Source organism: Camelina sativa, chromosome 15 (genome assembly GCF_000633955.1).
Source record: "Camelina sativa cultivar DH55 chromosome 15, Cs, whole genome shotgun sequence".
Taxonomy (NCBI): domain Eukaryota; kingdom Viridiplantae; phylum Streptophyta; class Magnoliopsida; order Brassicales; family Brassicaceae; genus Camelina; species Camelina sativa.
The window spans coordinates 29,352,692-29,370,769 of record NC_025699.1 but is presented as its reverse complement, the minus strand read 5'-3'; the positions used below and the strand labels follow the sequence as shown (position 1 = coordinate 29,370,769).

The window sequence follows — 18,078 nt, the reverse complement described above, 5'->3', positions numbered from 1 at the left end:
AACAAAAAAAATGCCTTTTTGACATTTATCATACATATATACTAAGAATTTGTTATGTTAGAAGTTTTAAGAAAGTTAAAAACATAAAAATATACTTCTATTCAGTATATCACTATTTAAGATAAATTAAGTTCAGAATTTATAAGTTTTGAATCAGGGATAAATTAAAATTTTTGGTTTCTACGACATACTTCCTATTTATTGTTAACAAAATATCATTCTAGAACGACATTATTTTGTGGAACATCAATGATAACAACCTACATAAACTTTACTTAACACCTCTCTCCTCTCTGAGTGCGACGAAGAAGGCGATACTGAAAGCACCATTTCGTTAATTCCTTTCCGGCCGGCGTCGTTCGACGTCGGCCATATTTCCGTTTTATATTTCGTTTACAGTTTTTTATTTTTACATAAAATTTATTCAGATCCAGAGAACTTTATATGTATCTTCTTCGATTCATGAAAGGGTTTTCAAAATTGCCCATGAGAAGAGATGTGTTTCATCGACAATTCAATCCATGGTGCCTGCCTCAAATCTATTCCCCTGATCATATAAATCTGGATTCGTTTTCAGAGAATAATGATGCAGAGCCATCATCAGAGGCCTTGAAGATGGATCAAATTCCTGAATGTTGTCATCGCACCCGTCGAAGGACTGTTGGACTCGGTAGATCTGAAACTCTCTCTTCCATAATTATGCGTTTCGGTTGGCTCTTTGTAGCCATCCATCTCTCTCGTAGAGTGTTTTTCCGGCGTCCACAATTGTGTGGTTGTCGGCGTTTTGTCTCCGACTATGTTTCATCTTTCTATAACCAATTAACCATCTTTGGCCCAAGAATGAAGTGGCATTTTCGGCAGTTGTCTTTTCCCTCCGCCAAATGGTACGGAGATGTAATTTGGATTTTTGATCCTGGTATTATATTGTCTTGGATTGACAACGAAAGCGAGTGGAAGAGATGCTTAATGCAGACATCGATTCATAGTCCCGGTTCGAGACAGTGCCTAATGATATCGGTTAATTACAATGGGGGCCTTTGGGGATGTCAACATGGAACGAGAGTTAGAAGATGGTACTTATCATGTCAGCATTTATGGGCGTTAGCTATAACAAGGAATGATATCATCTCCCGTTGTTGGAGCTGTGTTGTTGGGAAGCGATGTAACAGATGGATCGCAACCATTGATCGTTTCAAAGTTTATTAGAGTTTCGTCAAAAGAACGATAGCCAAACAAGACGATCATGTAAGGAAGAAGACGAATAAGGAATATAGTAGATTTAATAATCTACTAGCGTATAAGGCTTACCATAAAAAGCAGCGTTTAATTCACTTTTTCGATTGTATTTTCTTCTTCTTAACGTTTAATCATTTCTTGTTAGATGTGTATGTCATAAACTGACTATGTAATCTCTGTTTCAAGTTTAATAAAGTAAAGCAAGATGTTAAAAAAAAAAATAGTAAAATTGTTTGAAATAGCGAAAAACAAGAAAAGTAAAATTATTAGAAACTATAGTTTATTTTTAATTTTCAAATCTAGCTATAAAATCATGATATATAGCATAGTGATTTGTGTTGTGTAAATTATTAATAAATTGGCGTAATTATTTTGTTATTCACCAGATTGAATAGAAGCTTTTTGACTTGCAAATCATCAATACCGGTAACAAGTATGTATGGTAGGGTATAAATCTGCATACTATTATATAGTACAATATTTTTATAAACAATAAGACTATCCTCATCGGTGAATTTATGTTGTTTCTTAGTTCATTTCTTAGGTGTAGATAGTATTAATTATTCAAANGTCTCTTTTTAGCTGTATAATTATTGTATTTCAATTGTTCATAATGCTTTTGGGATGAAAAAGACGTGTTTATGTTTGAAAAGGAACTCATTTCCTCAACGATCAAACATCATAATTGAGTTAAGTAACATTGGCCCTCTAATTATGAGTTTAGTATTTAACTTTTCACCTGTAAGGCTGTAACCAATTTAAGTCTAACAATATTTTTCTTTTCTTTCTCCTCGGCCTCTTCCATGTTCCTAACCTTTTTTCTGTCAACAATCTTTCAATTTTGTTTTTTTTGTTGTCATCTGTTTTTATTAAAATTGCAAAGCAAAGATACATTATCATATTACATATATGCCAGCGAAAACACTAAATATTCCGGAGATTAAAAACCAATAAAAGAAAAAAACGAAAGCCCAAAAGAAAGAAACAAAATCCAGTTACATAGAAACTAATTAAAAAATTTAAAACTATGGGTTATACAAACTACAAAAGTTTAAACATTTAAACAAGAGTTCGTGATAAAACGGATTTGCCAAACTTACTCTCATATCAAAGTGAACTTAAACTAGTTACAAAGGACGACAATCTTTCAATTTAGTATTTTTATTTTATTTTTACATATGACTATTTTAGTATCTTCTCAAATAAAATTTGTCTATCCCAAAAAAAGGTATTATTTATCATCAGAGATTATTAGGTGAAATGAAAAAAACAGTGAAATAAGTAATAGACCATTAATTACATGAGACAGTAAATAGTGTGGATCATCAATTTTCTATAATATCAACATGTTTTCTATACAGTATACACAATTAAATTCTTGCACAGGTAATAAAATCACATAAATTATTCACTCTATTATTTTTGAGATTTTTAAAAAATATTATATATATTCAGAAACATTTAAAAACGAAAAGAAAAATAGGATTTGTTGTATCAGCATTTAACACAAAAAAAAAAACACTGATATCAATTATCTACTTTTTAAGGGGTAGAACCGTCATTAAAGTACGAGCTGACAGCAAATCTGGCGCGCGAATGGTCACTCTCCTTCCTCCCACCTTCGGACATTTACGTAAATCCATCCACACACCACCAAATGTAATCTTCTTATTATTATCATCCATAAAAAAAAATAATTTACTAAACACTTTTTTTTTTACATTTTACAATTACACAACTATATAAATCTACTAATTAAACCATTTAAATACATAATCTTCGGTTCGTTGTCTCCTTAGCATTAAGTCATTTACTATAGTATTAAATCAATATCAAGAAAATTTTAATTAATATACCCAAAAACACACACACACATACTCTCACTTCATTCAGCACTAAAATATTCACAGTACTGTAACTTCTTTTTATTTTTAACTTAAATTTCGTACCTTTTTTTTTCCTCTCTCTTTGGATACTTTGCTAGATCTCTCTCTATTCTACGAACAAAAACCCAGAATCAAAAAAAGAAAAAAAAAAGTAATCTTTTAATCATTCGACTAGAGTCTAGAGAGATCTGAATCAACTTGTTCTGTGGTTTTTTCTACAAATGTGGTTTATGTAGTCACTAAATTTCTAATCTTTTCGGCTTCTGATTCAATTCTTTCGTATCAAAAATCTAACTTTTTTTCTTCTTTTCTCTGTTCATCCGTCTCGTGAAGCACAAATGTAAGTTTCCTCAAAGTAATCTTTTTTGTGTTTTATTTGATGTTTTGATTCTTTGCTTTGGGTGGTGATTTGTGAAAGTTAGTTTATTCTTACTTCAAGTCTTGATTTTTTTGATTTTCACCAAATGTAAGTTTTAAGAGATTAAAGATTCTTTCTTCTTTTTGCCTCTTCTTCGTTTGTCTCATTAATTGAAGAGCAATAGTTGTTATACTGTACTTACTTACTGTTTTTGGGGTTTTTTTTTTGCTTTTCTTGTTTATATAAATGGTATAAGATGGAGCTGAACTTTCTTTACTTGATTGTTGTGTTTAGGCAATTTTCTCTAGAGTAAGTTCTTTTTCTTGGGGTTGGTTGGGTTTGATTATAATGCTTTTATGTGCTTGGTTTTTGACAAACTCAGTTTAAAACAGCGAGAAAGATGAATCTCTTCCTTGCTTTTTTCTTGTGTGCTTGTTGCCTTGTTTGTGGCCTTGGAGATGATTGATTCTTGTGCCTCTCTATACAGTAGTTTTGACTATGTGTTGTCTGCATTTTGTTTAACGTTTTTTATTGAATATGTGGTTTGACTGAAGTGATAGTATTCCATTGATAGTGGTTTTTGGTTTCAGGATGCTAATGCATTCATTTGATTTTGATGCTGCAGTTTAAAGTTGGAGCTTCATTTGTGTGAACCAAAATGGATATCGGGTTGGGAATCTTTGTTGTTTCAGTGCTTCTTGTTACTGTGGCAGCAGAGGTTTACATTGTGACTATGGATGGAGATCCAATTATAAGTTACAAAGGTGGAGAAAATGGTTTTGAAGCAACTGCTGTCGAATCTGATGAGAGGATTGATACATCAAGGTACTTAGATAGTTGCTCCTCTTCAATTGTCTTAGTACCCCAACTGTGTATACATTGCTTGCTAGATTAACAATCTGTTACTGTTTTAGTGAATTGGTGACAATGTATGCTCGTCACTTAGAGAGGAAGCACGATATGATTCTTGGGATGCTCTTTGAGGAAGGATCATACAAAAAGCTATACAGCTATAAACACCTTATAAATGGATTTGCAGCTCATGTTTCTCCAGAGCAGGTGAAAAAATCGATTTGAGATCATTGCTAAGTATATATTTTCTTGAATTCATGTTCCCTTACACTATTCCACTATATATTTGGTAGGCAGAAACACTTCGTCGCGCCCCTGGTGTGAAGTCTGTAGACAAAGATTGGAAAGTGAGGAGACTCACCACACATACACCAGAGTTTCTAGGACTTCCAACTGATGTTTGGCCAACAGGAGGAGGTTTTGATAGAGCAGGAGAAGACATTGTCATCGGGTTTGTTGACTCGGGGATTTATCCTCATCACCCGAGTTTTGCCTCTCACCACAGACTACCTTATGGCCCTCTTCCTCATTACAAAGGGAAATGTGAAGAAGATCCTCATACCAAGAAGAGCTTCTGCAACAGGAAGATCGTTGGAGCTCAACATTTTGCTGAAGCTGCTAAAGCGGCTGGCGCATTTAACCCTGATATCGACTATGCATCTCCAATGGATGGTGATGGGCATGGAAGGTTTGTTCTTTTTATAGTTTTGTGACTTAGGGGAGATAAGACTGCATCATTGTGTGCATGTATTCTATTGTACTAAGCAAGTCTGATTCTGCTGGATTTTCTTCAGTCATACAGCAGCTATAGCAGCTGGGAATAACGGTATTCAGTTGAGGATGCATGGTTATGAATTTGGAAGAGCGAGTGGAATGGCTCCTCGTGCAAGGTAGGCAGATGTGCAAAATGTCAGTTTTATTGACAGATGTATTCTTCACGTTGGTAGGCTAAAAAAGGCTAGTTTCGTTCAGGATTGCTGTTTACAAGGCTCTTTACCGGCTTTTTGGAGGCTTTGTTGCTGATGTAGTTGCTGCCATTGATCAGGTAAGAGTAAGAACTTAGCATAAGTTTTAAAATCATAAAGTACCATGCATGGAAAAATATCTCAGCTTAGATGAAATGATTAACGTTATAACTGCTACTTTCCATGGACATTAACATTAGTTGATATTAAATGAGGTTTTCATGACAGGCTGTTCATGATGGAGTAGATATCCTGAGCCTCTCGGTTGGTCCAAATAGTCCTCCAACAACTACCAAGACAACGTTCTTAAATCCATTTGATGCTACACTTCTTGGTGCCGTAAAAGCTGGTGTTTTCGTTGCTCAAGCTGCTGGAAACGGAGGACCCTTTCCGAAAACTTTGGTATCATATAGTCCCTGGATAACAACTGTCGCCGCTGCAATTGATGATCGCAGATACAAAAATCATCTGACTCTTGGGAATGGGAAAATGCTTGCTGGGATGGGCTTATCTCGTAAGAATAAATAATAATTCTGTTTATACATTTGGCATGGCACTATATATACCGAGTTTTTGTTTTGATGAACTGTTACGTGGTTTCTGCAGCACCAACTCGCCCTCATCGATTGTACACTTTGGTTTCTTCAAATGATGTTCTGTTGGACTCATCTTCTTCGAAGTATAATCCATCTGATTGCCAGAGACCAGAAGTCTTTAACAAGAAATTGGTCAAGGGAAACATTCTTCTCTGTGGCTATTCTTTCAACTTTGTTGTTGGTACAGCTTCCATCAAGAAAGTTGTTGCAACCGCTAAGCATCTCGGTGCTGCTGGTTTTGTTCTTGTTGTTGAAAATGTATCTCCGGGAACCAAATTCGATCCTGTTCCTTCTGCTGTTCCAGGAATCTTGATTACAGATGTGTCTAAGTCAATGGTAACGGGAGTTTCAGTTGCTTTCGCTTACTCTCCTCACACATTATTTTCTCAATCTGAAATGCTGGTTTTGGTTTCTTTAGGATTTGATCGATTACTACAACGTCAGTACATCAAGGGATTGGACAGGAAGAGTCAAAAGTTTTAATGCCAAGGGAAGTATCGGAGATGGCTTAACACCTGTTCTTCACAAATCAGCACCTCAAGTGGCATTGTTCTCAGCTAGAGGACCCAATACCAAGGATTTCAGCTTTCAAGATGCTGATCTTCTTAAACCAGATATTCTTGCACCCGGTTATCTGATATGGGCGGCTTGGTGTCCAAATGGAACAGACGAGCCTAATTATGTTGGTAAGCTTCTCAAAGAACTCAAGCTCACATGTGGTGTGTCCTTTTGAAACGAACTATAGTTTCTTACTGTTGGATTTTGGGCAGGTGAAGGATTTGCGCTTATATCAGGAACCAGCATGGCTGCACCACACATAGCCGGGATAGCTGCGCTTGTGAAGCAGAAGCATCCTCAATGGAGCCCAGCTGCTATCAAATCAGCTTTGATGACAACCTCAACAGTCATAGATAGAGCAGGAAGGCTTCTTCAGGCGCAGCAATATTCAGACACTGAGGCTGTAACACTTGTTAAGGCTACTCCTTTCGATTATGGAAGTGGTCATGTCAATCCAAGTGCTGCTCTAGATCCTGGTCTTATCTTTGATGCAGGTATTGATGCTATGTCTCATCAATGATATACCAAAGACCTTTGATCTCTGGTTGATAAGACTAATTGATTTTCACTTGTAGGGTATGAGGACTATCTAGGATTCTTGTGCACGACCCCTGGGATCAGTGCCCATGAGATAAGAAACTACACAAACACACGCTGTAACTACGACATGAAACATCCGTCAAACTTCAATGCACCATCTATCGCAGTTTCTCATCTCGTGGGGACCCAAACCGTAACGAGGAAAGTGACGAATGTGGCAGAAGTAGAAGAAACATACACAATAACAGCTAGGATGCAGCCTTCTATCGCCATCGAAGTGAACCCACCAGCAATGACACTCAGACCAGGCGCTTCTAGAACCTTCTCAGTCACTATGACCGTGAGATCGGTTTCTGGAGTATACAGCTTCGGGGAGGTGAAATTGAAAGGTAGCCGAGGGCATAAGGTGAGGCTTCCAGTGGTGGCTCTAGGACATCGGCGATGAACAAATCTTGTGGGTGTTGTAATATTATTTTTTTGTAATATGCAGTAACAATAAGAGGGTAGTTCTAGAGAATTGTGTCTGATAAAAAAACAAAAAAAAAGGAAAATGCTTTATAGCAGCTTGTATAATTAGTTATTGATATAAAAACTCCATTAATATGTCAAATGCCCAGCTTTAAACTGTATAAACCTCATGCCTTAGTTTTTCATTTCATTTTCAACAAAAGAGTTCACCAAAGGGAGAGAAACACAAAACGCACTCTGAAAATTCTATCGATAACAATGAGATGTACTGAAAACAGATGAGTTAAAAATGTCCCAACGTCCCCAACCAAATGAAAAAGAAACCCCAAACAGTTTCTAAGCTTCTCCAGATCACACGATTTTCTCTGCTCTTTTAAAGGACTTTGCAGCGAGTAACAGCTTCTAGGGGTTTCATGATTCAAGTTTTAATTTGATTCATGTGTGTAAACTGAACGTTGGTCAAAGAATCCGAGTCAAAAGAATACCTCCTTTGCATTGCATTTCATCAATCAATCAAAATTGTCCGTGGCTCCCTATGCTATGCTTGTGTAGTTTGGGAAGAGGTCGATCAATTTATCGAGAGTATCAGCGTGAAACTTTCTTCCAAAGAGATAGCAAGGTCTTTTGATCCCATTCCACATGCAATGCGTCCATGATGCTATTCCCTATATTTGCAGGCATTTAAAAAAAGGTAGATTATCATCTCGGTAAAGGAGGAAAAAGCCAGAAAATTTGTAACTAATCAAAAGTGACGAAGACTTGGTTTTAAAGTGTGTACCGTTCCCTCACTTGTAACGCGTGCCACTGCGTCAATGGACTGTAAATGGATTAAAAATGTACACCAATTAGTTTATCACAATGGAAGCAAGCAAGGAAATTGTCAAGGTAGATTCTAAGAGATCATAGCGGTTTAGTGATGATACCGAGATGTTCTTAATTAACTCGAGTGTGATATCTTCAGGCATGTATTTTCTTGGATGCCACTTTTTCTCAGACCAATCAACATATGTCACTGTCCAGTTAGCAATGCCAGTAGGATCAAGCATCTGCAAAGTTTATCAGACCAAAGTATATTATGGATAAAGAAATTACTAAAACAACAAACATTTTCATGTTAGTAAGAGTCAAAATGGATTCTCACATGGAAGAATGTTGGCAGATAGTGTTCATCTGCGATGCAGTTCTTGTTGCTTTCTATACCTGGCTGAAGAAAAAATAACCTTCCTATTTTACATGTGTTTTTTCTATGTATCTATAAAGTAACACCTCTATAAACACGACAAAAAAGTAATAAAACATCTATTTTGAAGGTTAGGTCGTACTCACCCCACAGTAATCCCGGAATTTAGAGTAGTAAAGACTGTCTGCCATAGTTATTACAGCATGCTGACGCTTCATGGAAAACCACTGCACGGATATAGAGATAATGTGAGTGATGAAAACTTGTTGAAAAACTCTCTCAATGGCGATTTTTGTAGCATCAGTTGATCAAAATGCTTTCCTAAAAACAATGGATGGAAGCAAATATGCAGAACAATGTGTTTAATTGATGATATTAATACTAGGTGGTAGCAAATAATCACTCGCAAGGGAAAATTTGGACTTGAAGAGAATCCAAATCCTATACACAGAGGTAATATGCATATTATGTGGCTATAATTATTAATTAGTCCACAAAGAATTCTCGTTATAACCTAGTTGTTTTATCAATTGATTCAAATCAGTGACACAGAATTGGCCCCTTCTATTCGGGTCTTTGTATTTTGCTGATCTCGCATATATTTTCACAGTACGAGCAAGCATGATACTGGATCAGTAAAATATTTTTTACCTGTGCACCCTTTCGAAAATCTTCCTTTGGAATTTCCGGCAACATGTGATCCATATGCCTACCTTTTCCATGTGGACCAGGGTCGTCAAAGCTGAAGAATAATAGAGTATATCTTATATGAAAAAGTGTAGTTATAGGTCTCAAATCTCATCAACTTGAAAAAAATCTTTACCAGTCAACATAGCTGACATTGCTGTACATCATATAGTTGTACATATATTCAAAACTTCGTAGTGGCACACAACTGCAAAACCAGAAACACTCAAATTGGTTAGGGGAACCTCAGAATAATCAGTAAGAAGAGAAATAAAGTTTCCAGGAGATTACCTATCAGAGAGTAAAACAAATTGCTGATTCTCAGGATCTCTAAGAGCAGTAGTCAACAAACGTCTCTCAGCATCAATCATCGATATTCTACCCCAGACCACCTTCAGAAAACATATATGATTCTTTTACTATAATCATGAAATTCATTAACAGGAGCAAGAGAAATTTATGTAACATCCACCAACTAAATGTAATCAATCCAGAACTATGGTTTTTCTCTTCAGGACCGTGAAGAGGGATGACATGGTATCTACAATTATAGACATCAGATATAGAGAAAGAGACATACCTCGTCACTTCGTGTCTCACGGTTAAGAAAGTAGCGACTGGTGTGAACCGGAGTATCTTTTGATGCATGAATATAAACAGAGAATTTCCCTTCATGACCCTGTGAGGAGAGGTAAAAGCACAAAATCGTCAGTGAAAGAAATAGGTCAAAGAAAGAATCAAATAAACATAAAGATACTAAAATGATTGCAAGCTTTCATAATGCACAGCTAAGTATGCTTCCGCCTAAACATGCTGCATCCAAGTAGTCAAACGATATTCCAGACAAATTCTACACTTTTGATGAATTGCCAAACATCATAAATGGCCAGCTTAAACTCAAAAGAGTACATTGTACTTCTTATAATACTAGCCCGAGGGAAACCTCTGACACAATTGATGTGGGAAAAGAAGTAGGGTATAGATGAAGTCTACCTCAAAAAAGAGGTCCCATAGCTTTTCAAAAGGCAATGTACCCGGAGTTAAGAACATAAAAGCAATTTTAGAACGCTTTGTTATAACACGAGGGGAGCTCAATATTTCCCTAATCACTACACGAGCTGCAATTTCGTCATCGGAATATTCCCTCAGTGACGGTGGAAGCCAATCAGTTAATCCCTTGCACCCGTTAGACGAAAACATATAACAAGCCGCTCTTCTGTGACGAGGAAACATGAACGCACCAATTAAAAACATTGCTATCAGTGAAAGCACCGCGATGATCCATACTAGCTTCCTTGTAGGAGCACGGTGGCGAGCCCCAGGCAAAGACTGCAGATAATTTATTCTGCCTAGACGCCACCCCTTAATTGCCTTCATCTCATAAAAACCTCTATCGCATACTGCAACACCTCAACCTCAATTATTCTTTAACCCACTGCCAAATCTGCTTCTTCAGCTAAAATGAGAAATTCCACTAGGCAGCTAGAAACCAGTCGAAACCTACAAGTTACAAGCCAAACCCCATTTTTGAATATCAGATATCTATTAAGAGCAGAACGCAAGTAAACTATCAAATAACTAGACCAGATCAAGAGATTAATCTCAAATCAATCAATCTCTTTAAGCTTTATCCAGCAATAAGAAACAAAAAGAATGTCATACAAATTTGTATCACATCAAAAGTTTGAAACTCAAGTTGACAAGCTAGATTCAACAACACCATTATAGCTGAAGAAACTTGTCAAGATCCAACATAAAAGATAGAAGAATCAAACATCCACAGGGAAATAAATTGACAATTTCAAACTTGTACAACAAATAAAAGAAAAGTCTTATCTGTATCTTAAACCAAGAAAAGTCAAAACCATCACCACAGCTTCTCTAATAGCCAAATTCAAAAATAAACCATCACCACGAACATTGCTTCAAAGCAAAACATCCTCAGTCAACACGAATGCTTCCCAAATCACAGAAATCACGAGATCGAAATTATCAAAGTCCGGTTGCGTTTTCAATTAGAGTTTCCAAATCCGAAACCAAATCGGATCCCACAAAATCCTAAATCCAGACTCATCTACGCATAAACGAACACACACGAAAGTATCCAAAAGCCGAGAAAATGTAACCTGAACGGAATCGGATCCTAGAGGCGGTGAGAGCTCCCGTCTTTCGCGAGCTTGTTTTGTCCTCCACCCCAAAGATCTAGAAGATGAATAAGCTCTCAGCGAACGAACAACTGAGAGCTACGCAAAACCTTAATATAAAAAAAAATCTCTCGGAGTATTGAGTATCGATATCTATGCACACATTTGAAACGTTTCCTTTTAGGTAAAATTTCAATTTCTTCTATAAGTGTTTCCCCCTTCACGATTTCGTTTCTTCTTCTGATCTCTCTCTCTCTTTTTTTCTTCTGTTTCTCGCTCTCTACAATAATGAAGTTATCTGTACACAGACGACGAAGAAGTCGAAGAACGAAGGATGAAGATGAAGAGGAAGAAGAAGAAGACTCTTCGGTTCAAAAACAGAAGTAAATATTTTTTTTGAGGTAGAGAGAGACTAAAGAGAGATTAATATTTTATTTTACAAATATTTATAAATTATGTTATAGCATTAACGTGTAATTTTATAATTGGCTACTTGTAATTGTGTTTTTACTTCATACCATATAAAACCCACGCGCTTTGAGAATGACTATGACTATGCGTGCTGTTGATGAAACTTTATAATAAACCAGTAAGAATTGAATTTTGGTTTGGTTAGTTCGGTTCGGTTTGATTTAGATTTATTGAGTTTTGTTTGGGTTTAGTTCGGTTCGATTTGAAAAACTACCAATATTAAGTCGATATTTTTACAATTTTGAGTCGTTCGGTTCGGTTGTACATAATTCGAATTCGGTTCGACTTTTACGTTGAAGAGTTTTTAATCCGGTTTTAAGTCGAGATCGATTTGTTGGGTTGGTCAATTTGATGTCCCGTCAAAGGAAAGCATGTTAGATTTTTTTTTCCAGTGTAGATATTTTTGTCCTGATTTATTTTTCTAAAAAAATTCAAAAAGTCTAAAAGGCTGTAACTCTTTACTTAATTATTTTAGGGTGTATGAATATCATATTAATTTGCTTTTGGCTAGTTAAAAGGAAAAATATACAAAAAAAAAGTTTATTATAACTAAAATATGTTGTAAATATACTCCGATTTCTTTTATAAAGAATGTAATTTTAAAAATTTTATCTTTGTTTTACAAAAAATGTCACTGAAATTTTTTATTTTATGTTTAATTCTATGTGAGTTTTATATTAAATAAAACATGTATGTGTAACTAAAAAAATTTTAAATTTTGTGTAAAATGAGTCAAAATAACTTTTGTGAAGTAATAAGCCTTGTCCTTGTGTGGATTGTTTTACTTTACATGTTCTCATGATTTTTTTATCATATTTTTTTTAAACTAGTGGGCATTGACTTCGACTTATTTTTCTGTTTTAATATAAAATTCTAAGCAAAAACGAAAAGATAGTTTTTATTTAGTTATTAGGTGTAGTCGTGTAGATTCAATTTTCAAAAGCAAACTATATATTGCAGTAGACTCAAATATTTTTTCATGTTTTTAAAGACCATTGGTGATTATTATGTGTATTATAAACCAGATCATCTACTACTCTACTACATATGATAGATACTGTTTTAAATAAAGTTACCTAGAAATTTTTTTATCTACTTATTATATGCTCTCTGGCTCTATTTCTTGATAATAAATAGTAATAATAATAATTTGCTCTCGACATAACTTAAAGCAAGAACAAAGTAAAGATCGTGCCACCCATTTACTCCCCAGTCCCCACGACAGTGCCAATCTATTTTTATTTGTTCACGTACATATAGACAAATCCCACGAATATTTGAATCGAAATCGTGATTTTTTTCCAGTAAATTTTATGGTTTAAACATACTTTTATCCACATAACATATAAACACAATATTTTTTTAACCAAATATCTATACAAACAAAAAAAGAAGTCGTTAATCGAAAAGTCTAACGTATACTAAGTCAACTCAACGGTCTACACTCTACACACAAATATGAAGGCATGACCAAAATCAAACAGTAACTATATTTTGGACAGTAACCAGACCGTATTTAAGCATTACCCGGATCTTAACTATATAAAACGGTAACCATTAATCATAATTATATAATTAAATTATATTAACCATAACTGTGATTTAATTATAATAGTATTAAAATTATTAGTTAACCGTATAGTTAAACCGTAATTTTTTAACTGTAACCGTGATTAAAATATAATAAAAATATATAATATATTGAATATGAATCATATGATATATAGAAATATGAGTACACTAAAATAATGTATTAATTAAAAATAAATAATGTCAATCATATTATATCATCAATTAATATTAATCATATTATATTATCAAATAATTGTAATTATATATAATCTAACCGCTTTAACCAGAACCATATTTAGCCGTTTAACCGTTTAATAACTAGTTATTATTAAATATTAAATAAAATTTCTAATCGTAACCGATGGTTAATAAACCATAACTGTGATAACTTTAACTGTTATCATTACCCTACACAAATTATTTAATTTCTAAGTACTTTGATCCACACCTCTTCTTTAGTATGTTGCTCTCATGTATTCAGATTCTATCGTATATTCCAAGTTTTAAAAGTGTATTTTTACCAAGATTCGTAATATAATTTTGAACAATTCAGCTTTAATTTTTTTATCCAATGATTTATCTTTAGATATAGCCAAATAGATGTGCCAAACTAAAAAGTATCGCTTTATTACTTTTTTTCTTTTTTTTGGCAACTATTGCTTTATAATAAGGGCGAATTAGGTGGATAACCAAATTTACTAATGAAATAAAGAATATAGCATGCTAATCGATGAAATTAGGTAACTAACCATAGGGGTGTGTGATTTTACCGATTTACTCCCCGGCCAACTACCAAACTACTCTCATGTGGCAAACACGTGCTGTTGTTGTGGCAATGGGTACAAATGACCTGTTGGTCTAGTTTTGTAGGTGTGTTTAGCGTGTACGCCTAAATGTCTAATCACTAACATAACCTTATAATTTTGTTACACCAGTTTTTTTGGAAGAACGTAATTTAATAGTTTTACTGTATTTAATGCCAAATTAACCCAATATCTCTGATATGGTATAAAACCCATATTTAAATCTGAAATTGCATTGCAGGGGACCATAAGAATAAAAATAAATTTGCAATTTTATTTTTTAAATTTAAAAATTCTGTATATAGATACAAAGATAAATACTTTTATAGATGTAAATGAGACCTCAGAAGTTTGAAAAGAATTACACATCCATAAATTAGAACAATGTTGAATTTAACGCATAAAAAGAAGGTTCACTAAACCCTACAAGATACTACCTTGAGAACCCAAACTGGGTAATAGCATTGCACACGAACATGATATAGAATAATTGTTTGCAAAATTAGAAAATGAAATAGAATGTTGAACCAATAGAATAGAATAGACGGAAATACTCATGTATCATAAGCTTCTGACGAAGCTTCACTTTGATTAGCGAGTCCACAACCTCTCATGCCTTTGAATCAGCCGTCGTTGTTGATGGCCGTTGTAAAACCACAAAATTTTCTTTCGACGCATCGATTTTTTATAATGGAGAGTCCATAGATCTTCTATTTCGATTGGAGAAGATGACCCAGAAAAAAAAAAAAAAAATACTTTCCGTTCTGTTTTTAGAGAGAAAAACAGAGTGATAGTCGAGCATCTAATCAAAGCCCCAATTGAAATCTCTATTTGCCGAATCGATTCCCAGTCTCTTCTAGCCGTTGTTCCTCCGATCCAGTCACAGTCCAAGCGAGTGGAGAGAGTTTTTGAAACAAAGTCAGATACTTTTATATATATAAATAGAGCTCGAAAGCGTTATAACTTATAAACAAACTCGCCGGAGACGACGACACAGCAAAAAAAAACTAGAGTTTTTAATGGAGAAGAAGGAAGAGAACGGTATTGATGATGGGAAACAATCGGGTCGGGTCATAAACGGACCCACTAACCCGATGGTCACACCTCTGCTCAATGATCTTTACCAATTCACCATGGCTTATGCTTACTGGAAACTGGCAAACAATCTGAGCGATCTGTATGTCAAATAAAACTCCTTAATTTGAATCTTTTGAATCCAAAAAAGTTTCATCTTTTTAGATTCTCTCTTTCAGGGAAAGATTTGTATTTTCGTAAGAACCCGTTTGGTGGAGAGTATACTATCTTTGCTGGTTTAGAAGAATGCATCAAGTTCCTCGCTAATTTCAATTTGACTGATCAATAGATCGATTTCGTTCGTGATTCGTTGCCTGGCTGTGAGGTATATAACAAAACATAAAAAGTTTCGATTTTTTTACTGTTCTGACATTGAAGTGTGTTTAGTGTGTACGCATAAATTGATTGCAAAATCAGATCTCTCTCCGTCAATCGCTGGCAAATCTTTCTTCTACAGCCCAGAAGGAACTTTCTCTCCTTCGTAACTTAACACTAATTTTCTTTGGCTTGTAGGAGAGAGACATAGAGAGACATAGGGTAGGCAACTGTTGATCATGCAACAGGGGTAACAAAGTAAATAATATAGAAAATACAGAGAATATTACCTTCTTTTGGTTAGAATGGTTACTCAATGAAATATAATTTTTTTGTGTGTTATTGCTGCCAATTCCCCTTATAATAAAGCAGTATCGTCTTTTTTAATTAAATAGAGAAAGAATTAGTTATAAAGAAATATAAATACATGCATGTATTGGAAAGAAAACATATACTTTTAGTGAATGTTTGTAGAATCATTATTATGGGTCAAGTGATTTATTGAATATCCAAGCATCTAGGAATTGTAAGATTTTGATTGTTTGATCATTATATAAAATGACTAGCTAGTTATCTGCGCTACGCGCGGAAGTTCTATTATCTATTTATTTTATTTGTATTTATTTTATTGCATTTGTAGTCACAATATTGATGCTGTACATGATGGTTAATCGAACAACCGCCAAAGTAGCGTAATAGAGTTGTAGTTTTGTTACCCTGACTCCATGTAATGATTGTTTGTCTTTTTCTAGCATTGATCGGTTTTTGCTTTGCTTTGTTTCCAGTCCAGCTTATCTAATTAGAGTTTTCCTTCCACAATATTACCAATGCATACCATTAATTTTGTAAAGGTAAATACTACTACTGTTCGTAAATATTCCAATCCTGAATCTGTGTTGTTTTTGTGATAATATTCTTGAATTCGTTTTATGTAGTGTGCCTCAACATTTTGACTTCTGAGGTATTTCTCCATGAGGTCTTTGTCTCTATTTATTGTTGATAATGGATTCATATCTTGCGGCCTTAAGTTGATATTCTTGTATACTCGATTGTCTCGGGCTGCCTTTGCAAGTTGTGGTGATGCTTCCAATATATGTCTTACGTTTTTGCGGGAAACGCGAGCAATTCGTGCCATTATATCTCTAAGGATGTCATTTGGGAGTTCTTCTAGAGTGTATGGTTTTACTTGGTACATTTTTTTTCTATGTTTCTTTTGAATTTTTTTGGTCATAACTTTTCATGTACTTTATAGTGTTGATGTGCGTTGGAGTTATGTTTTGGTATTATGGCTTAATTGTTAGTTTGTCTTTATTGTTGGTTAATTGTGTGTTTTATATTGAGGTTTTATGTAGTATTGCCGTTACCTCTTCTGAGTATTTGTGTTTAGTGGTGTTTTTGTTTATTATCGATTGTGTGAATAATTTTATTGTGTGGCTTGATCTCAAAAAAATTAAATTCTATTTTAAATTTATTATGAACTTGTTGGTCTATACTTTTAAAATTTAAGACATATACTGTATTGAAGTTGTTGATGGTCTTCGAATTAACCCTTTGCTCTTTTTTTTGTCCTAAATACTATTAATTATTATAATGTATTAAAATTAAGTAGTTTTCAGAGAAAAATATATTTTTAGGTAACTTTTTTTTAGTGTTTTAATGAAACCACCTTTAATTTGTATAACAGATTACAATAACCTAAATGTTTTTGTTAGCAATTTTTTTTGTCTTTATTAATGGATCTAGATGTTGTTTTTAATATTGTGGGCCTTTTTGATATATTGGTGAGAGTTGAAGGATTATTTGTAATTTTTTTGGTTGTCAAAATTAGAAATTAGAAATAAGAAGTAAAACATTTAGGTTTAATATGGACTTGTTATGAACAAATAAATTAAAAACTGCTTAAATGGGTAAGTGTTTAAAAATAGACCCAAAAAATAAGAATGAGTTGCTGATGTGGCAGCACCAGAAATGAGGAAAGATAACTATATACAGTAGAACCTCTATAAATTAATACTCTTTAAATTAATACTTGCTATAAATTAATAAATTCTTTTGGTCCCGAGTTGGGCCAGTGTAAAAAATGACACATTTCGATAAATTAATAAGATAATATTTTTTTTGGAAATCCTATGTAAAAATATAGTACCATCAATATCATAAATTAATAATCAAATAATATTAATATATATATATATATATCCAAGAAAATCTAGTGAAATACTGAAATATGACTCTATTATTGTTTGCATATTCTTGAATTTGCATTCTTATTGGAGCTCATCTCTAATATCTTTCATTGTCGTATTCTCAAATCACATCCAAAAATTATGAAGAGTTCTAAATGAGATAATTGCTTCTTTATATGTAACTGGT

The 18,078-nt window shown here is 34.1% G+C and overlaps 2 protein-coding genes across 3 annotated transcripts; one reads left to right on the top strand and one right to left on the bottom strand.

Moving 5' to 3' along the window:
* Positions 3,039–7,594, top strand: LOC104747857 (subtilisin-like protease SBT2.5). 2 transcript variants are annotated; one of them, XM_010469566.2, is made up of 11 exons: positions 3,039–3,462; positions 4,106–4,305; positions 4,395–4,539; positions 4,626–5,020; positions 5,127–5,222; positions 5,305–5,377; positions 5,526–5,811; positions 5,904–6,229; positions 6,312–6,579; positions 6,664–6,945; positions 7,027–7,594. In XM_010469566.2, exons 2-11 carry the CDS (start codon positions 4,139–4,141, stop codon positions 7,434–7,436), a joined length of 2,448 nt encoding a protein of 815 aa, XP_010467868.1. In that variant the 5' UTR covers positions 3,039–3,462; positions 4,106–4,138; the 3' UTR covers positions 7,437–7,594. The 2 variants fall into 2 exon arrangements, with proteins under 2 accessions (XP_010467868.1, XP_010467869.1); XM_010469567.2 differs by lacking the exon at positions 3,039–3,462 and adding an exon at positions 3,637–3,789.
* LOC104747856 lies at positions 7,617–11,854 on the bottom strand. The gene is made up of 11 exons (XM_010469565.1): positions 11,453–11,854; positions 10,320–10,826; positions 9,907–10,005; positions 9,618–9,718; positions 9,463–9,534; positions 9,291–9,381; positions 8,786–8,866; positions 8,601–8,663; positions 8,383–8,505; positions 8,238–8,276; positions 7,617–8,124 (listed from the first exon to the last, which is right to left on the bottom strand). Exons 2-11 carry the CDS (start codon positions 10,701–10,703, stop codon positions 7,993–7,995), a joined length of 1,185 nt encoding a protein of 394 aa, XP_010467867.1. The 5' UTR covers positions 10,704–10,826; positions 11,453–11,854; the 3' UTR covers positions 7,617–7,992.